This window comes from Corylus avellana, chromosome 2 (genome assembly GCF_965113065.1).
Source record: "Corylus avellana chromosome 2, dhCorAvel1.hap1.2, whole genome shotgun sequence".
Taxonomy (NCBI): Eukaryota; Viridiplantae; Streptophyta; class Magnoliopsida; order Fagales; family Betulaceae; genus Corylus; species Corylus avellana.
Genome location: NC_142491.1, coordinates 5,841,610 through 5,863,753, shown reverse-complemented (window position 1 = coordinate 5,863,753; position 22,144 = coordinate 5,841,610). Strand labels below are relative to the sequence as shown.

At 35.7% G+C, this 22,144-nt stretch overlaps 1 protein-coding gene and 2 pseudogenes across 2 annotated transcripts in view; 1 reads left to right on the top strand and 2 right to left on the bottom strand.

Moving 5' to 3' along the window:
- The first annotated feature begins 2,848 nt into the window (after window positions 1-2,848).
- On the top strand, window positions 2,849-6,557 carry LOC132173406 (pheophytinase, chloroplastic-like; annotated as a pseudogene).
- An 884-nt stretch (window positions 6,558-7,441) lies between these two features.
- LOC148587253 (putative disease resistance RPP13-like protein 1) lies at window positions 7,442-12,353 on the bottom strand. Its single transcript, XM_088512514.1, has 4 exons — window positions 8,918-12,353; window positions 8,661-8,779; window positions 7,985-8,110; window positions 7,442-7,832 (listed from the first exon to the last, which is right to left on the bottom strand). The coding sequence occupies exon 1, from the start codon at window positions 12,351-12,353 to the stop codon at window positions 9,027-9,029; it is 3,327 nt and encodes a 1,108-aa protein (XP_088368640.1). The 3' UTR covers window positions 7,442-7,832; window positions 7,985-8,110; window positions 8,661-8,779; window positions 8,918-9,026.
- Window positions 12,354-20,611: 8,258 nt separating this feature from the next.
- LOC132174980 (putative disease resistance RPP13-like protein 1) overlaps window positions 20,612-22,144 on the bottom strand; it is a 52,390-nt pseudogene continuing 50,857 nt past the window's right edge. Inside the window, exons 5-9 of the transcript XR_015911359.1 lie at window positions 21,734-21,914; window positions 21,460-21,573; window positions 21,321-21,375; window positions 21,118-21,211; window positions 20,612-21,011 (exon numbers count right to left, since the gene is read on the bottom strand). The product of XR_015911359.1 is annotated as a putative disease resistance RPP13-like protein 1 (transcript). The remainder of the gene's footprint in view (window positions 21,012-21,117; window positions 21,212-21,320; window positions 21,376-21,459; window positions 21,574-21,733; window positions 21,915-22,144) is intronic.

Here is a 22,144-nt window from a genome sequence, read left to right as displayed (position 1 = left end):
CCTGAGCATGTCTTCGTTGAACCTGCGAAGAAGATGATGAACATAAATGTATCTACCCGAACAGGAATCTTTGGAGATTTTCTCATTTCTTTTCTCATCAGGTTTAAACCTCTGTTAATCTGGTTCTTCTGCATTCTTTAAACTAGAAATCCCATTAACAGATTGATCAACTTCGTTCTCTGCAATGTGCGTTTGATTGTTGGGGTACACTTTTGTCACTGTTTGATCAAAATTTTCAAGCCCATAATCCCCGGATGAAAAATTGGTAACAGAGAAATGATAGATACGATAATTTTACAAGTTTCATCCACTTAGACGGAAAATATTAACGGAGGGTTTAAATTGAAACTTTAGGGGGTACATTGTCAATTTTTAAACTTTGGGGTTCAAATTGAAAAGCTCCTGAAACTTCAAGGAGTAAAATGCATTTTCCCCTATGTAAAACTAATTCCCTTCGTCTTCTATGCCTATATATATATATATATATATATATATATATATATATATATATGCCTCTACCGCTTGCTTTTTTTAACAGTACTTTTTGGTTCATTGTTTTAGGGCTTTGATGTTGAATCCATTCGACAAGCTTTGTTGTATAATTAGGCCACTATATCTTGGCCGGGCCATCTTCCAAGCCGCTTCGAAGAATATTCACAGCTTGCATTCGATGCATACCACAATCACCTTCATAAGAAGAAGGGTTAAATTCACTTTACCTTTGTGAAGTTTCAGGAGTTTTTCAATTCGAACCCCAATGTTTAAAAATTGGCAATGTACCCCCTAATGTTTCAAAAAATTTTCAATTCAAACCGTCCCTTACTAATTTCCGTCTAATTGGACGGAATTCATCCCACGTACGTCTCACATGGGATTTTGATACTTTCTATTCCAATTTTGTCCTCATTAAAATCAATAAAATTACGTAATTACCCTCATTAGAAATGAGGGTAATTACGTAATTTTATAGGTTTTAATCTCACGTGAGACACACGTGGGATGAATTCCGTCTAATTAGACTGAAATTAGTAACGGAGAGTCTGAATTGAAAATGTTTGAAACATTAATTAGGGGGTACATTGTTAATTTTTAAATATTAGAGTTTGAATTGAAAAACTCCTGAAATTTCAGGTAGGTAAAGTGAATTTTTCCTAAGAAGAATGAGGTATCGGATTCAGATGTAGATGAATTCTGAATTTTTCCATGACAATAATAATAATTATTATTATTATTATTATTATTTATTCATGATGACTTTTTGTGTGTAGGTTGGAGCTCCACGACTGGAGTTTGTGAGGGTTTTAAAATTAATGCGTCAGGATTACAATCCAAATATAATGAGGTACTATATAACCTTTGAGGCGAGGGAGGATGGAGGCCTCACTCATACCTATCAAGCTGTGGTGCGTCTAGGGATACGCTCCTTTTCCGTGCTGGATTTCTATGGTGGACTAATCTCATACCTATCATTCTATATTAATTTCTTAAATACCTTTTTAAGGATAATACTGGATTTCTATGGTGGACTAATCTCTTCTTTTTCTGCATGGATAAGGTGTTTGTTGAATACATCTTTAATTTGTTGAGATTGGAGTTGGGGGAATGATGATGGAAAACATGGGTAGGGATTAGGCAAAGAGTCCTTTAATTTGGAAACAATCTTTTTTTTTTTTTTTTTCCTTTTTTTATGAGTGAAATTTATTCTATGTATAGACTATGCTTTTGAAGAGTATCAATAAATAAATAATAATAACAAAAAAAGAGTCCTTGTCAAGCATATATATATATCTCCTTCACGATTTCTTTTTGGCTTTTCAACAATCTTGACGACCTATTGGTGGATGCTATTTTTATGCAGGCAGACTGTGTTGATGGGAAGATGTTTCAGGACAAGCATATGGAGTGTTTAAAGCAGCAGCTTTGATGGACATTTTAATAGTTACACTTTATCTGCTTGCAATGAACAACACACTTTTTCTTGTTAAAATTGTGTGATGTTCATCCTATGGAACTGGAAATATGTTGGCTACTTTCTAGTATTTTCTATACCTTGTATGCAGCACTACTTGACTGCTTTATCTTTTGACAGTTTAGGTCATGGTATTTCATCTAAACTGTCAAAACCATGGTATTTCATGGTATATATATATATATATATATAATTTAGGGATGTAAACGAGCCTCGTTTTGGCAATCCTGACTCGGCTCATTTTGGAGGGTAAATAAATGAACCGGTCTCAAGCAAGTACTGTTGGTATCATCCTCTTCCATAAATATCAACATATTCTTGCAATTATGTATGATCTGTAGACGCTTCAGAGTTGGAGGTAGTTGGCCTATTGCAATGTGCGTGAACGACATTCAAAAATATGAATATGCTCAAAACACGTGTACATCAACACCTGTAGTATGCTTCGTGACTCCGTGAGGCTTTCACTCCCCCCGCTTGGTCGCTGAGGCAATCCAACAAACACCTGTTATGCATATAGGCAAACCCAACAAGAACATTAAGAAATAGGAGCAACAAGATCTCTCCAACGCCAACATTGAATCTATGCACACCAATGACAAGTACAGCCTGGAAAAATTAACAGATATACAAACTCAAGTTCCAAAACATCCAGTGTTTATTAGGCAAATCTAAACTCTACTTAATCATCAGTTTCACTTGGAGAGATTACAAGTATATTTGTCCTGGATGATGCATGTTCTCCTGATGCTTCTTGACCAGCGTGATGTGTGGCTACTTATGAATTCCAAATTACACATTTGATTTCTTCATTCTTTTTTCTGCAGCCAAACATAAGGCAAAGTTAGATTGTTGCTAAATCATTTGCTTTGGCTGGCTATGCAATTTCTGTCGTACAATTGTGCACCCTTCTCTCATGTTGTAAAATTGAGATTGGAATTGGTTCTGAAAAGCTCTAATTTGCATCAATCAAGGCTCACCTTCACAAAACATAAATTTTGGTGCAATAAAATGACTCCAGAGATGGATCTTTGAGATTTCACAATTAAGATCAGTCTATAATAAAGAAACCCAGCCACCGGGGCAGGTTTAGATCATTAAATATCCCTAAAGGCTTCAAAAATGTTGATTCAAAGGTCTTGAGTGGAGGCTATAATGGTTATGTGATTGGTGGGGAAGGGGATGCAAGTGATATATCAGAAAGGGGGGAGTCAGCAACTAAGGTTGTAATTCCTGAACTGCCAGATGAATCAAATGGTGAAGTTGGTGCCCCAGTTAGTAGCTGTTTTTGGGAATGGAAGCCCAAATTCAATGTACATTATGAGAAAGCAGGGTGTGAAAATGTGAATTCCGCGCTGGTGCTCTTTCTTCCTGGATTTGGTGTTGGTTCTTTTCATTATGAGAAACAACTGAAGGATTTAGGACGTGATTTTAGAGTTTGGGCAATTGATTTTCTTGGGCAAGGCATGTCATTGCCATTAGAAGATACTCCCCGTTCGAGTGAAGGAGAAGATTATGCCTGGGGCTTTGGAGATGAAACTGAAACCATGGGCAAGTGATCTTGTTTACTCTATTGATTTATGGCGAGATCAAGTTCAATATTTCATAGAGCAAGTACCCACTAGTGCTGCAATATTTCTGTATTTCTATTCTGCAGCGGTAATGCATAGCAATTATTTTTAACATACTCCTTTTAATTAAATACTTATATCTATTGTGACTGCTTATCCAATTAAGTTGGCATGTATTATGTGGTGTGACCTCTTGAACGGATTCCTCCTTATGTGTTTCCTTGCTCCAAGTTTCCCTTCTGTCACTTTGCTTCAATAAGCACTAAACAAAGTTTATTTGGAGATGCAATTAAGTTGGTTTGACTTTGATGCATGTTTCCAATGTATGTGGCCTAAATAACACCTTGACTTTATATAATACTAAATTTTGTTGGTTTAGTTCATCATGGTTCATACCGTTGTTTATTGTCAGGTATATATTGTGTGATTTCAAACTTGGGAGTGGCTGTAAATCCATCTTATATCTGTGGTTAGTTTGGTCTGCAATTTAAATTTGTGGATCTCAACTTCTTATTTCAAGTTACTGAGATGCCAATTCCTTTTTTTGCACGTTGGTCTAGCTATATTTAGCTTTTCCACATTAATCAAGGAAGTTTGCATTGCATTTAAAATCATGCATCTCACACATAGATATCCCTCTTGGGCACAATCAGTGCATGGATTAAAACAATGTTATTCATTCTTCCTCATTGTGTACTGATATTTCTAGCACACCACTTATCACTAATACCACTCGAACCCCACAGCTGGTGGTTCTACAACTAACACCATCATTGCATCTGCCGCCATCAGTAGTGCTATATCCTTCTGTACCGCTTTCATTGCACTATCACCGCATATGTTGTACTATTGATCTACTGCATCTACTGCAATCAACTACAGTAACTGTGGCCACCATTGCCTTTGCACTCATTGGCACTGAAATCCCTCCAATGTCTCCACCACTACCACCATTGTCTGTGTGTTAGTCATAAATGCCACTGTTCTACTTCCTTCACTTCATTGGGCACCAATGTTACTGTCATTTTTGTAAATTCTGAGAAAGGATTCATTACTTTGCCAGAAAACTTGAATTGACATTTTCTGAAGATGATGTTTGGCCCTGAAATAGTAAAGACAATTCATTTTCACATAATGTAGGGAATTGGCATGATTCATTTTCATGGTTAATAGAATTTTCTGGAAACGACAGATTATACTTGTGGTGCCCATTCATGTAGCAAACTAGAATCTTCGAGTTCTCCCTTTTTTTTATCCAGTTCCAGTGTTAGGTAGCATGAGAATTACATGTTGGTAAATGGGAAGTCAGTCGCAAAATATGATTTTTTGTCGATGTAAGTTTAATTTCAGATTAATGATAGCATAACTTAGTTTATAAACAAAGAGATTAAATCAATCATTTTTGTTTCAGGTCACTGGCGAACCAGTGTATATTGTTGGGAACTCACTAGGGGGATTTGTGGCTCTATATTTTGCAGCACGCAACCCTCATTTGGTGAAAGGTGTTACATTGCTTAATGCAACCTCTTTCTGGGGATTTATACCTAACACCATAAGATCTCCTAGACTACCAAAAGTATTTCCAAGGGCTGGAACATTTCCTTTGCCTTCCAGTGTGAGAAAGCTCACAGAATTCATGTAAGTTTTAGTGGTCATATAGATCAGTAGGTGTCCATTTTAGTTTATATGTTTCTCCGTTGAGTCAGGGAGTAAACTACTATGGCATCACATTTAAGATCATGTAAACATTCATCCAAGTGAATGGATCCTATTATATACAATCTTCATAAAAGTTGAAGTTTAAGGCTTAGAACTTGGAAATTTAGAATTTATATGTTTAAAGATTGAACTGTCAGGACATTCTAGAAATTGTATTAGGTCCTTCAAATCTGAGAAGAAAAAGTGCTTCAAATACTCTTGTACATATCCAATGCCTATTGACTAAAAGTAACTTCAAATTTTATCATGTGATTTCAGTTGGCGGAAAATAAGTGATCCTACAAGTATCGCAGAGGTACTGAAGCAAGTTTACGCAGATCATTCAACAAATGTTGACAAAGTATTTTCTCGTATACTTGAGACAACACAGCATCCAGCTGCCGCTGCATCATTTGCCTTGATTATGTTTGCTCCTCAGGGACAATTATCTTTTAGGGACGCTTTATCTAGGTGGATAGTGCAGTAGTCCTAACTACTACAAATATTTATTGTGTCTTATTTCCTTTTTTTTTGGGTCCAAATTATGGATTTGTAGCTCATTTTTTTTTGTAGATGTCAAATGAACAATGTATCAATCTGCCTCATGTATAGAAAAGAAGACCCCTGGGTGAAACCCGTTTGGGGCGTTCAAGTGAAACGCAAGGTACCGGAAGCTCCATATTATGAGATCAGCCCGGCAGGCCACTGCCCTCATGATGAAGTTCTTGGGCTATGTAGCTTGTTACTGATTAATTAAGGTGTGTCTTTCCTTTCAGTAGATAAGGAAATAGGACATTTTCAACTTGTTTGCATGACTTTTTCTGCCATAAAAAGGAAAATACTTTCAGCATAACCGACATCTCAATGAGTGAGTAAAAGCAAAAGTCTGAATTTTGCACTTCATATAGAAAGAAGAATCTTACAGGACAAAGGTTGATTAAATTAACAATCAACTTGTATTAAGAAGGTTTCAATTGGGTTAATTTCTTGCGAATGCCATAATTTGTTTTTATTTTGGTTAACTTTATATCCTTTTCTTTTTTATTGGGTATTTAGATTAGTAACTGTACTTGTCATACAGGTTGTGAATTATTTATTACGCGGGTGGATCGAAAACCTAGAGACTCAGGGCTTGGTTGCATTACCTCTGCTTGATGATGAAGAAAGTATCCAGTACAGTATTGCCAAGGACTTGGAATTTGTGAGAGATGGATCAAGCAAATCAGTGAGGGTGCGTTTCTTTGGATCCAGCTTCTCACTTTGAAACATGAAGATCTTTAATCAAGTCTCACTTTGGTAATTTATTTTTCAAATCTTGATACGGGTATACCAATGTTGCCTTTGTCCAAAGCATAGTAATTTTGAAAAATGTACCATATTTTTCATATATTGTTGTATTAAAGGAATCAATCAGTGTTGTCATGGTCCAACCCCATGAGGTTTAGACGGCGAAAAAAAAAGTAAAAAAGGAAAAGAAGCGAACCAATTGAAATTAAGTTTCCTTGTAGACAAGGGTAACCATTGGCATTAGTAGGCAATGAAGAAAAAGAATAGAGCTTTTTTTGGAGGGAAGCCCATGGACATTTCTTTGAAGTTGTAAATTTGGTGAGAAAATTGTGTTGAAAATTAATTATAATGGATGTTATAAGCGCTAAGAATTTCCTTGAATTATTTACTGAATAGCAATTTCATTAATGGATACTTATTGAAGATCTAAGTATAGTAGGAAACAAATTTCTAGTAACATTCAAGTTATTGAATGTTACAATTTCTAGTAACATTCAAGTTACTAATAACTCATTATATACTATATGGTATACTTGAGCAGAGAAACATCGCAAACCCACTAACAAAAAATAATTGACCAGGAAAATGTAAAGCATTTTTGTGTTCATAAGTGCATCATTTGGTTGCAAGGAAAAATTTTAAAGATCAAAAGAACCAAAAAGGAGCAAAGAAAAAACAAAAAGCAACCGAAACTGCAAAGCAGAGTTGCACACCTCTAAATATTGGAAAATAGATTGTCCATTTTATTATCATAGCATTTTTCTTAACAAATGACATCTAATTTATTAAAAGAAATCTTGATCATCTAATATATGCAATCTCATTAAAAGCGCAAAAGGGCACAACGATGGTATATGAGAGTATACATATACTCGAACTACTCTGGTTATATGAGAATAAACATATAATTGAAAGATTAGAGGAAAACTGTTTTGGTTACATAACCAATAACAGAGCAGTACCATGTATTTATATAGCCAAATGGCTCGTGTGTTTTTACAAGAGAAGAGAGGACTGAAATACATAACAGAAAACAATGAACACATTAAATTACATAACAGAAAACCAAGAGGAAAACAAAAAGCATGGAAGCAGGACAATTGTGTGCTGAGCTGAGATGAAAGCCAGCAGAAATCATGGACATCTGACATGCAGGAATACTTGACAAATGGCGGCCTTCATCTTGTATTGGGAAGCAGCAATCAGCTTGCATTGAGAGTTGAGAGGCTGGCCTTGTGTGGGCTGCTGAGTGTAGAAGAAGTGCCGTGAAAGTGAGGGTGATTGGGGAAGTCTTCTTCTGGTTGAAACTGAATTAGTTGGTTAGCATGTTTGATTGGAATGTTATCTTTAACAATAATAATAATTATACTCTCGATCACTTACAAAAAGGAATTTGTCTATTTGGATACACAACATCCCAATAAATTATAAAATTGCAGGAGTAGTAAGACATATATACCTCTTTATATTCATAATCTGGATCAGTTTGTTCCTGGGAATACTACATAAAGATAATCCCTCCTCTTCTCCATACCAATTTTGCTTGAAAGACGCCGAGAGAAATGTAACTAGATCAGCACGGTTCCTTCAATGCAATAAAGTTAATTCCCTTTTTTTTAATCAATGAATAAACCATAAAAAAACAAAGGAGCAAAATATTTCCATCATTATCCTGTTCAGGACCAACATTTTCTTCATTGAACACTTCGGGTTCCAACTACAAGGGTGTGATGCCAAATCATTGGAGAAAATGCAATATATGCTCTAGGTTTGGTGTTTAGGCTGGGAGTGTTGAACTTACAGGTTTCTTCTCTTTTGTCAAGCCAACAGAGGCACTCATAGTAATGAAAAAATTCAATGTTCGGAGGCTTTCACTCTCTGCTTGGTCGGTGAGGCAATTCAACAAACGCATGTTGTGCGTTTATGTGAACCCAACAAGAATATTAAGAAATAGGAGCGACAAGATCTTTCCAACGCAAACATTCAGACAAAAACAAAAGAGCCTTTTATATCAACACAATGCCAATGACAAGCATAAAATTTCCATACAGGAAAATTAACAAATATACAAACCTAAGTTCCAAAACATCCAGATTGTTTCTTAGGAAAATATGAAGTCTAGTTGGAGAGATTACAAGTATATTTGCGGGGGATGATGCATGTTCTCCTCCTGCTACTAACAGTTTAGAGGCCTCTTGAACAGCGTGATGTGTGGCTCATGGGGATGACTTGCATAGTGGACCCGCCCACGGCTCTGTTGAACCCCAAAAGAAATGAGAGAAAAAAGAATAAATGCAAATTATTTAAAAATCTTCCAAAGAAGATGAAGAATGTGAAAGAAAATCAGAAATCCACAATGGAAGCAGAAGAAGTAATGTGCAAATAAACTCACCTTTGGATTTGTTTATCAACAGTTGTCTTACATTAAGCAAAATCTGCGGGTCAATTGACGACAGACCTCCTTAATCCTCCTCTTCCAAGTCAGGCATGGATTCCTCCTCTTATGAATCAAACATGAACATTTTATCAATCTCAAGGCAAGGGATGTGGGCTATCTTGGACCACTCTCGTCCTTGATCTTTCTTGCAGTGTTCTTTCAGCAGAGGACACTCTTTGATAATGAGTTGCTGGAGTGAGGGAGGCAAGCCATCCTCTGGAAAGGATGTGAGATTTTCACACTCTGCGATATACAGTTGTTCAAGAGAGGAGAGGTTTTGAAGGGAAGACATGTATTTCAGATTGTGGAAGCGTTGGATGGTGAGGGTAGTAAGAGACGCAGGCAGCATCTTCCCTGGAAAGGACTCTATATTCGGACATCCACCACTAATAACAAGACGTTGAAGAGAGGTAAGCTTGTGCGGCCCCCATTCAAGCAAGGCCTCAGTGATGTTGCCATTCGAGATTGAAAGTGATGCTAGGTTGGCGGGAAAACCCTCTTCTGTAAAGGATGATACTACTTCCTCGCTTGGACTCCTCCTCGCAATCATCAAATGTTGAAGTGAGGTGATGTTGTGAATGCAGTTAGGTAGGGCCATATCATCATGAATCGTTAACTCTCTAAGGTTGCTAGGGAGCAACCCTCCGTCTGGGAAGGAAACAAGAGTTGGACAAAAACCAATTTCAATCGTGTCTAGATGGCTGAGGGTGTGTATGCCCGTGCGTAAGGATTTAAGGTTTCTACACCCATATATTTCAATCTTTTCAAGAGACGAGTTGTGATGGAAGCTCTTCGCTATTGACTCCAGCTGTCCACATTCTCGAATCTCAAGGTGTTGTAGTGTTGCAGGCAATTCTTCACTTTTCGCTATTGACACCAGCTTTCCACAATCTTTAACATTGAGGTGTTTAAGTGTTGCCAGTAATTCTACGCTAGATGTTAAGAATTTGAGGGATGGACACCAACCAATATCCAAGGACTCAAGAAGAGATGAGCTGCTACTACAAGTATTGTTGGCGTCATCCTCATCAAGTAAAATTAGCATATTCTTGCAATTAGATACCTCTAGCCGCTTAAGTGTTGGAGGTAGCAGGCCTCTTGCAATGTGCGTTAGCGAATCACATCCATTAATCTCAATATCCTCAAGACACGTGTTGTTGTACATGATTTCCTTGGGCAAAGATTCCATGCCATTCTGATAATTGCTAATCTTCAAGTCACGAAGACGTGGGAGGGATTGTAATAATCCCACATCATTTGACCACAAAGGTGTCAACTCCTCACAATTTTCAATATTTAGATATTCTACATGTGCTAGTCCTTCGAGAATAAGCCCTTCTATTGGAGATTTGAATTCTGAAATTGTTGAAAAAGACTTGGAATTTAGTGAGTTGAAGACAACCTTATTGTCACGCATCACCCCTTCGGATCCTCCAATTTGTAGTCTGCAACGCTCAGGAAAGTTTGAAATAGAAACAACCAACTGCTGACATCCTTGTATAACAACTTTTCCTAATGAAGGAAAATGGTTTGGTAACTTCCCCAATAGCTTAGGACAATTTGCAATTGAAAGCTTACGCAAGTGTGGGAACTCTCCATTAGGGCTCCATTTCTCCCATTTTTCCATATCCTCGAAATATAAAGCCTCCAAGGATCTAAAAGGTTGTGAGGAACCATTCCCATAAAACTCAACACCAATATTCTCCACAATTGCCATGCCTCTAATGAAAAGTTGTTTGAGTGATGGTAGTTGGCCGACTGGTGGCAATGAAGTGCACTTTTTACAGTTTTCAATCCTTAGCAGCACCATACGAAGAAATGAATGACCAAACCATGTTGGAAATTTTGTACCACCATAGCATTTGATAGTCAGCTCGTACAAAGCATTGTGAGGTTGTAACATGCAAAGTACGTCAAACTCACTTCTTCTATCTTGTGAATCATCTATGTTGACACTCCATTCCAAGCACAACGTAGTAAGATCAGTCTTTTTAATTAACTTAGCATCGCTTGCATCCCTAGGTTTAGTGACATTCTCCAATTGTGAGATGAGTGTCCCTCGAAGATGCGACAAAGAACCTAGCTCTCTTAACAAGAAGCAACTGCCTTTTCCCACAATTAGATTAGACAATGTTTGGAGATGAGTTAATTTACCTATTTGAGGAGGCATTCCTTCCAGCTTAGTTGCATTGAGAATGTTAAGGTGGCGCAAGTTGACCAAGTTGCCCAAATTTGAAGGCAATTGCTCTAGATAAGAACATCCCTCCAGAATCATTGTCTGTAAGTTGTATAGAGTAGTTGTTGATTCAAGCAAACCTCTAATTTCAGTGTAAGAAAGGTCAAGGTACCGTAAATGCTTTAAATCACCAATCGAATTTGGTACCTCAACTATGCAGTACCCACTCAAAGAGAGTGCTCTTAAACATTTTAATTCTGGCAACAATTGAATATGAACATTTTGAGTCAAATAACAATAACTAGGACATGGAAGAGGGAGGAAGGTACGTAGACATTTGAGTTCAAAAAAAGGCTCAAACTTTTTAGCAAAATCGAATTGTCCACGCAAGTAAGATGAGTGTCGAACCTTTTTAGGAAGTCTTCTTTTGTTATCACCCCAAATTTCATCCTCCATCTTGAAGCATATATCTCCTGCAACCCTTTGGGCCAAATCGTTGATGAGATCATGCATCACAAATTGTGGTTTCCCATATCGGAATTTCTCCGTGCTTGATTGTTGGAAAAAGGACCTTGACAACAAATCATGAAAGTACTCGCTACCCAGATCTTTCATTTGCTTATCCCCTTCCGGTGGTTGAATTAGACCTTCTGCCATCCACAACAGAACCAACTGATGCTCTTCAAATTCATAGTCCTCTGGGAGTATTGAACAATACATAAAGCACCTTTTTAAATGTGAAGGGAGATGGTGGTAGCTCAACATAAGGGTGGGAACAATTCCACTTCTCTCCTCTGGTATATCCCATATCTTGCTCTTAAGCACATTTACCCACTCATTACGGTCCTTTTTAGTGCGCAAGAGGCCTCCGAGGGTCTTTGCTGCCAAAGGCAAGCCTTTACATCTTTCAACGATTTTTTCACCAATCTCTTGAAGGTTCGGATGTGCACTGAAGTTGCTTGCCCCCAGTGCATGTTGGGTAAATACAGACAAACATGCATCTTTCGACAACACTTCCAAACGGTACTCTGGAAGGGAACGTGTTATCGATGAAACTCTCTCATTGCGAGTTGTGATGACAATTGCACTTCCCGGAGCCCCTACTAGGAAAGGAGCGCGTAGGATAGTCCAATCAACGTAGTTCTCATTCCATAGATCATCCAGAACGACTAGAAATTTCTTCCCTTTTAGTTGTTCCTTGAGTTCGACTTGCATAGTGTAACCTTTCTTTTGGTTGAATGCGATCAAAAAATCAAATAGTAGGTTATATTAGTTGAGAGTCGATATATCAAAATTCTAATCCCGTCAAATACTGCATAGTGTAACCTTTCTTTTGGTTGAATGCGATCAATTACGGTGGGCTGCAGCCTGCAGGGTGACCATGTGATTTGAAAAGAAAAACTCGAAGAATTGTACGAAGGCTTTGGTATCACTAAATTGACCCAAAGTATTACCGGTAACCAATATTGGAGCACTCCTTGCATCTCGTCAAAATCACTTTTTGGTTATTTTAGTGAGATAATTTAATTAAAATAACTTAAATGTTCACTTCTTAGTTTCATTACTTTTTTTTTAAAAAAAAAAAAAAAAAAAAAAAAAGTGAGATGAATAGTATTCATCATATTTAAAAATTACTATTAACTTACCTATTGATTAAATATTATTACTATTGAATGATAGTAAAGACGAAAAATTCCTGTGTTTTTTTTTTAACAAAAAAAAAAAAAAAAACTTTGCAAAATTGATTTGGGAGTGGAACTAAGCTGACGTGACTAACAATCCAAAATCAATCATAAAAAACATCATCTTCTTCCAATAGAAATTAAAACTAAGAAAATGAAGGAAATATTACAAATTTTTAAAAATATTACCATTAGAATAAGACAAATATTCTTAAAATAGACCATATTTAACAAACATTCAAAAATATAAAAGTTAGAGAAAGAATAAACAAATCTTTGAAAAATAATATTTAAATGAAATAGTGAAAGTAAATTGTTAAAGTAGTGAGGCTGCCGTTGGTGCTCTAAAAAGGTGAGTTGTTAAAATAATTAAAATTGTATTTTTGGTTATTTTGGTGAGTAAAATTTAGTGAGGTTGCTAGGTAAATAAGCTTAATTAATTGACCCAAAGTATATCGTGCCATAAAAATTAAAATTACAAAATACATTTTTTGTAATTTTTTTTTAAAGCATTTTTTGATCTTTTGCTTTTACACCAAAAAAACTCTGTGAATGGCGATGATGGAGCCCTTTTACTCAAAAGTCTTTGCTAAATGCTTGGCAAACGGATGAAAAAAAAAAAAAAAAAAAACTTTGAACCCCTTTCATTTTCCCATTTCGTACTTTGTTCAGCACAATAGGTAGTCAGAAGAGAACTAAAATTTTAGGGAATTACCAAATAATTTTTAATGTTTTCTCAAACTTTCAATTGATGCAATATCTCTTAAAAGTACCTGAAAATTACAATCTAGTATTTTTTTTTTTAAAAAAAAATATATGTAATTTTTGGTGCAGAGGGGTTACAATACAGCTGTTGGAGAGATACATCGGTGAGGTTACAAAGACTTAGTTTTAGTCGTTTACAAGTTGTCTTTCCTTATTTGTCAAATAATGCAAGTGTAGGTGAGCTTTCTATTTTGCTTTTTCTTTGATTCCTTTCATACTAAATCATGGAGTACTAAGAGTCCACCATTGTTGGCCTCATTCAAAGTAGCCAAACACCATTAATTACCAGGAAAAAAGAAGAAACAACCAACTCTGCAGCTTTCATGATTTTTCTGGGTAGAAATTAATGAATAAATCAGGAAGTTACTGCTCAACAAATAATAAATCTCAATATGTTTTGTAGAAATTGAAAAGATAAAAGTGAAAGAGAAATATAATAGTTCAAATTCTTTGATTAAATGATGAGATAAATCCAAACTCATGCAATTTCAATATATAGCTTCTAAGCTCATCGTCAATGGACTTGATCATTCTCCTAATCATTTCCAATTTCAAAGCCTTTTTCATTTTTCCATTTCCTACTTTGTATGAAGACAATAGACAGGTACGTACGTGCGGAACTAACAAAACTTATCTTTAAAGACTTGATAACATTTTATGAGCATTTTTATTTTTTGGCCTTGATAATATGCCACCTTCTTAATAGATAACATTTTCTAAATGCAAGAAACTACTAGAGGAATCCCGATCCAATTTTTTCACCAAATTCTTCCCCCTGAACTTTCAAATCTCTCATTTTGAACTTCTGAACTTCCATTTGCTCTCACTTTGGACCCCTCTGTCAGGGAGGCTTAGTGAAATTTTTCCTATTATTTTTCATTTTTTAACACAAACCGAAAGAATTTTAAAAATCCATCTTCGTTCGGTATTGATCCCCCAATTGCCAACCCCATTAAATTCCATCTGAATAATCTCTATCTATCTGCTAATTAATTGATCACCTCTTCATTTTAACAAACTCATTTTTATGCAAACCCAACAAGAATAGCTGCAAGAAATAGGAGAAACAGGATCTTTCCTTCTTTATATGACATAAACAAAAGGAATGCTTTTATGTCAACATGCATCTCAGTCACTTGTTGCATCCAATTTTATCTACCGACAGCTATGAAACCTTAATTGGTTTGAAATAAATTGTATTGTAACCCCTCTCCACAAAATATGACAAAAACTATTTTATATTTTTTTTAAAAAAAAAAATACAAAATACTATGTTGTAATTTTTTGATAATTTTCCTTTCTTGTATTATCAAAATTATAATTTTTAGTTAATTTTTTTTTGATATTTATAATTGGCAAAAGGAAATGTTCGGACCGTAATTATAATTGCGCTCCAAGCATTTCCCCTAGTGACGACTACAAGATTCGTGTGAGTTTTGAGTTCAGGTATGGTACATGTCCAGTACTCCTTTTGCCATCACTACAAACAGAAAAATCGCAGAGACAAATAATCACTTTGCAGTTGAATTTTCACAAATCAAGATACATTTTAGTTCCAGTACTTTTATTTTTTATTTTTTATTTATTTTTTAAAAAAAAAAAAAAAGAAAAAAAAAAAAAAAACCCAAACTTTTCAAATCCTATGAGATCCATTCATCAGTAACTTCTTCTAGTTAGTCTTCAGCTGAACTCAGTTTTCAAAAACTCATATAACTATCTGGTTCAATTACAAATTTTTTTTTATAGGTTTATGGTACTGGTATTTTAATACGTTTCACTTGAAAGCAAGCTACTTGATAAAACCGTTAACAAGAATTGAGGTCTCAATCGTTCAGTTTGTTTGGTGAATGTCATAATATAGCGCTAAAACAAACTCATTCCAAATGTATTGAACCGTGGTGCTTCAGCATTTGCACTTGCTTACCTTAATTTCCTGATCGCCCTTTATGGTCTGAAACCAAAAAGGTAAACTTCCAGCCGTATGCATGAATATGTAACCAAGAAGCGTATACATCATTATAAACAAGTACAAGAAGATGATGGATTAATTATATCTGAAACCTAAGAAAGTGAGAAGGATATATCTACACTTGGTAGTTAAAGACATATCATCCTAGAACATGATGGAAGAGTGCATAACAACCTAGTCTGTCTTGATCAAAAAGAGAGAAGACTCGTACTGTAAGAAAAGGCTAATTCTAATTCAAATAAAGCACATGATACATTGATAAGCGGATGTGAATTTGTGAAATTAAGGCTAAAAAAAAAATAGACAAAGTTAGCACCTCCCACCGGAACTTTTAGCGCTTTTCCAATCATCCCTCTAAGCTTTAAAAACTGTAAATTAAGTGTAACAAACTTTTGAAAAGTTCGCAATGTCACTTCTACAGTTAGAGTTTGGGATTAATCAGAAAAATTATAGGTGAAATGTCCCATATACCCATGTATTTAAAAATTATTTAAGAAAAAACATAGAACCCATAGCTTACAAATTGTTCTTTTATTTATTTATTATTTATTTTATTTTTAATTTTTAAACACCATTATTTAAGGTATTTTGGCTTTATCCATTAGGATTTAAACGAAAATTCTAACGGATGAATGACATTGCATTAATATTACCTCCACAGTGCTAACTAAATGCGCCGTAGATGTTGGCCATCCAAAACCCTAGCAAAACCAAGCCTCAACTGCTCCTCAGTACAGAATCAACACAAATAGGTTTACCAACACCACTAGCCACATAACTCAAACATGTAGTATTCCAAAACTCAATAGGCAAATTATGTAATTTAATCCAAACAGGAACAGAAGATAAAGAAATCTTAAGAAGTTGCATACCAGGAATCCATTTACGCAAGATCAAAGGTTTATTAGCCATATGCCAAACTTTTGCCTCCATCACCTCATCTCGTGTCTTCTCATCAGCAAATTTAAACAAATATAAGCCATTTTCCAACAAATATACTTCAACCTTCCCATATTGAGCCCAAATACTTACAACAGTACGTTTAACAATATAATAAGGGAGGAGCTTAACTGGCCAACCAGAGAAGAAAACCATTTTGAAATACCTTCCTCAATAGCTTCCTTAGGTGGCTTTACTACAACTCTACCATCTTCAAGAGAAGGAGCAAAATATTGCAATGTACCTATAGATTTCTCCTTACGAAACAACTGCCTCCAATCTTGAACTGCACTTTTCTGAGCAACCATAACAGAAGACTCAACACCAACATCACTCACTGATTTAACTTCAGGTAACCCAGAAGGAAACGCCACAGCCTTCTCTTGCAAAACAGAGGTATTTTCAACAAGCAAATTCTGGGCATCAAGCTTCGAAGCCTCCACATCCTCACAAAACTCTGTCAAATTATCACAATTTTCTTCCTCATCACTCAGATCCACCTCACATTCCAGAGATCGCGAAGCAACCTCCAAATTAGCCGAAGCATCCTTCAACGACAATTTTGACACCTTCTTCCCCCCATGACCCCTATTTGCACGTTTAGCCATAAATCACAAACACAGACTTCAACGAGCAAGGAACGCTGGAGCACCGGCATTGGAATCGGAGTCGTCGGCGAAGTGACGCGCCCACATGCGCTGGAACAAGGAGGCGCGTAATAGACCAGGCGCAGAAGAAATCGCAAGAACCTAACTTCCTCTGAAATTTCGCTAGGAGCTCTGCCCGAATGACAATGCAGTAATATTACCTTCACAGTGCTAATTAAATGCCGTAGATGTTGGCCATCCTAAACAGCTTCTTCAACAAGTTTTTCCACAAAGGCTCCTTTGTTGTATGTGTTAAGAAAACAAAAACAAGAAACTAAGGGTTACGGCAAAAACATATATAGTGAGTAGTACATCTAAATGCTCTTCATTATAAAATATTCTTTCAAGTACCTCAGGATCATTTTGAAGCCGAAGAGGACCAGATTCACGATTCAGAAGGTCTATGACAGTTTCATTGTAAATCTCCATTAATTGCAGAAACTCTCAAAACAAAAATCCCTCTCACTCTCACTCTCAGGGTGCTGTGAGATTGAAAAAAATCACGTGCAGAGCAGATATAGAATCAACTTTTGAAAAACTTTCAATTATACCAAGAATATATTTTCATTCAAAAGCAAGAAACAACTAAAGTTTTTGGTAATAATATAAGCGATAAGGATTAACATGCACGAAATTAGTCGTTTCTAAATCCAATATCATAAGAATTAAGATGGTATAACATTCAACTTAATTTATGGTAAATGTCTTACGTACCACTGCTAGTCTGCCCATATGCAAAAGCAAAAAGAAATTGTGAACTACTTAGAATCACCCAAAAGGACCAGTATTCACAAGGGAAACATACATGATTAAAACGTCTTCAAGTTGCTGGCTACATTTGCAGTAACTGTAGTTACCATTCATTCCTGTAAGTGCAGATAAAGCAACATCCTTAATTAGCACCTTCTGAGTTGAGCATTCAAGACCAAAATTAATTAAACGTTACCTGTGATGTGTAAACAACAGGAAATCAAGCTTTCAATTTCTCTCAAGAAGCTAAAGGACGTCAATTTTACTTCCTTAAAAATAAAATGTTCTAAAACACAATGAGTATAGAACAGTTTCCATATAACATATACCGAAGGCATAGGTGGTTGCAGTGCATGCGCTCATGATTTGGTTTCTTGAATACAATTCTGATATTCTTTTGTCATGTTGGCTTGTAGGTTTTGTTTTCCCTGTTTTGGTTGGTTTTCTCGGCCTTTTTAAGGGCTTGTAATTGTGTTTGAGGAGTTGCTCTGTTTTTGAGCTTTGTTCTTAATGAAATCTCTTATTTATCGAAAAAAAAAAAAAAAACAATGGTATGCTCATCTATACAATCCCAAGCAATAAGATCATACATTGCTTGTTCCTTCCGGCTGAGAGGCCTCATCCAAACAGTGACTAATATTTTCTCCTCATGAATTTTTGGACCACCTGGGGTGAATGAAAGGGTCCTTTGTATTGTACCTTTGACAATGGAGTCGCTGGAGTCCCAACCATCTTCTGCTTTACCTGTCTCCACTCTGCAAAATTGATAATCTTATATGTTAATGGATGAATACAAGCACTCTACCTAAAGCAAGGCATTCAATATGATCACACCATTTCACTATATAATCATTGCAAAATAACAATATTATAATCATTATATCAATAATAAGTCCTTTCTGTTTTTTTGGAAAAACTTCACTCATCGGTTATCGCCGGACACTCTTTCATTACTTTTGCAATCATACCCTTAAATTTTTTAAAAAGTGTCAATTTAGAGTTACCGTCTTTCAAAAGTTTGTAATGCCAATCCTCCCGTCAAAATTCAGTGTTAAATTAAACGGTTAATGAGTGAAATCCCCAAAAATATCCTTAAAATGTTTATAAAATTACAAAAATATATTGAATTTGGACTATGGTATTTTGGGGATTTCATTTTCTCCGTTATGATTTAACACTAAATTTGGACGAAATGGTTGACTTTGCAACCTTTTGAAAAATAGTAACCCTAAATTGATCAATTTTAAAGTTTAAAAGTATGATTACAAAAGTTACGAGGTAATAAATGAATTTTTCCCTTTTTTTTCTTTTTTCTTTTTTTTTTTTTACTGTATCTGCAAGTCACATACACATGACACATCCAGTGCACCTTAAACTCATGATCTCATCCTAGACCCTATTCTTATAGAGGGAATAGATGCCATTTGAGGTAGATATCATTGGCATTAATAGTCTCAAGTCTTTTGAAGGTAGACAAACTAAATTATCACCGTGTAATATCAAAATATTGGGAATAAATAAGGGGCTTGATTTTAATTCAGCAGCTAATTGTTGTAATGCAATACTAACAAGAATTAGACAGTACAGAAACCTGAGAGAAGTCCTAGTTTCTTGAACAAAACTAGTTAAATTTCCTAAGTACTTGCATACCAAATAGAGTTTTCCCCAAGAAATCCTAAACTCAGTGAATCTCTGACATTGCGACATTGCATAATCAGTCTATTTTCTTTCAGCACACAATTTTGGTCTAAAGGGATGAAAATGTCATTTTTTTTTTTGAAGACTGACATTCATTTTTGTGAAATTTGATGCTATCGATCTTAAGATAAATAGGAGAATGGATTTTTTTAACCTTTTCTTAACTACTTGTTAAAACTTCTTAAAAACTTATATCTAAGCCAACTGGCCAAGTATTTCTCCCACGGAAATACTCTATTAATATACACACAACACTCTATGGGGATTTCTACCTAACCCCATAAGATTTCCTACACTAGCAAAAGTACTTCCATGGGCTGCAACATTTCTTCTGCCTTCCTGTATGAGAAAGCTCTCAGAATTCATATAAGTTTAAGTCTTCATCCAGCACAGAATTGGCAGGGACTTGAAATTTGTGAGAGATGGATCAAGCAAATCAGTGAGGGTGCGCTTTTTCAGATCCAGCTTCTCACTTTGGACGATGATAACATCTTTAATCAAATCTCACTTTGGTAATTCATATTTCAATCTTGATACGAGTATACACACCAATGTTGCCTTTGTCCAAATAATAGTAATTCTGAAAAATGTACCATATTTTTCATATATTGTTGTATGAAAGGAATCAATCATTTTATCATTCATATTATTAGGAACCCAATACCTACTTTCTATCCAAAACTATGATTTTGATTGGAGTGGGGAATTCTACCTGTAAGCCCATTGTTTATTTGATTATATACTATATGGTATACTTATGCAGAGAAACATTGCAAACCTACTAACAAAAAATAATTCACCAGGAAAATTTAAAGCATTTTTGAATTCATAAGTGCATCCTTTGGTTGCAAGGAAAAATTTAAAAGTTCAAAAGAATCAAAAAGAAGCAAAGAAAAAACAAAAAGCAACTGAAACTGCAAAGCAGAGTTGCACACCTCTAATTCTAAATATTGGAAAATAGATTGTCCATTTCATTATCATAGCATTTTTTTAACATATGAGAATAGACATATAATTGAATGATTGGAGGAAAACTGTTTTGGTTACATAACCAATAACAGTGCAGTACCATGTATATATATAGCCAAAGGGCTCGTGTGTTTTTACAAGAGAAGAGAGGACTGAAACACATAACAGAAAACATTGAACATATTAAATTACATAACAGCAAACTAAGAGGAAAACAAGGAGCATGGAAGCTGGACAATTGTGTGCCGAGCTGAGATGAAAGGCTTGAAAGCCAGCAGAAAAAATGGACATCTGACATGTAGGAATCCTGGACAAATGGCGGCCTTCATCTTGTATTGGGATGCAGCAATCAGCTTGCATTGAGAGTTGAGAGGCTGGCCTTGTGTGGGCTGCTGAGTGTAGAAGAAGTGCCGTGAAAGTGAGGGTGATTGGGGAAGTCTTCTTCTGGTTGAAACTGAATTAGTTGGTTAGCATGTTTGATCACTTATAAAAAGGAATTTGTCTATTTGGAAACACAACATCCCAACAAATTATAAAATTGCAAGAGTAGTAAGTCATACCTCTTTATATTCATAATCAGGATCAGTTTGTTCCTGGGAATACTGCATAAAGGTAATCCCTCCTCTTCTCCATACCTATTTTGCTTGAAAGACGCTGAGAGAAATGTAACTAGATCAGCATGGTTCCTTCAATGCAATAAAGTTAATTCCCTTTTTTTTTTAATCAATGAATAACCATAAAAAACAAAGGAGCAAAACATTACCATCAATATCCTGTTCATGACCAACATTATCTTCATTGAATACTTCGGGTTCCAACTACAAGGGTGTGATGCCAAATCATTGGAGAAAATGCAATAAATGCTCTAGGTTTGGTGTTTAGGCTGGGAGTGTTGAACTTACAGGTTTCTTCTCTTTTGTCAAGCCAACAAAGGCACTCATAGTAATGAAAAAATTCAATGTTCGAAGGCTTTCACTCTCTGCTTGGTCGCTGAGGCAATTCAACAAACACCTGTTCTGCATTTATCCGAACCCAACAAGAACATTGAGAAATAGGAGCAACATAGGATCTCTTTAACACAAACATTCAGACAAAAACAAAAGAGCCTTTTATATCAACACAACGCCAATGACAAGCATAAAATTCACAAACAGGAAAATTAACAAATATACAAACCTAAGTTCCAAAACATCCAGATTGTTTCTTAGGAAAATATGAACTCTAGTTCGAGAGATTACAAGTATATTTGTGGGGGATGACGCATGTTCTCCTCCTGCTACTAACAGTTTAGAGGCCTCTTGAACAGCGTGATGTGTGGCTCATGGCGATGACTTGCATAGTGGACCCGCCCACGGCTCTGTTGAACCCCAAAAGAAATGAGAGAAACAAGAATAAATGCAAATTATTTAAAAATCTTCCAAAGAAGATGAAAAATGGGAAATAATATCAAAAACCCTAATTACTTCGAGGAGGAAGCACTAAGCCGTCCCTGCTGGAAGTCGAAGAAAAGCCAGAAGCAAAAGAACTAATGTGAAAATAAACTGACCTTGGATTTGTTCCTTGGCACTTCTGAGCATCTAAATAAAA

Bases quoted from the DNA above. Each gene is read 5' to 3' on its own strand.
- LOC148587253 (XM_088512514.1), bottom strand. From the start codon at position 12,353: ATGCAAGTCGAACTCAAGGAACAACTAAAAGGGAAGAAATTTCTAGTC.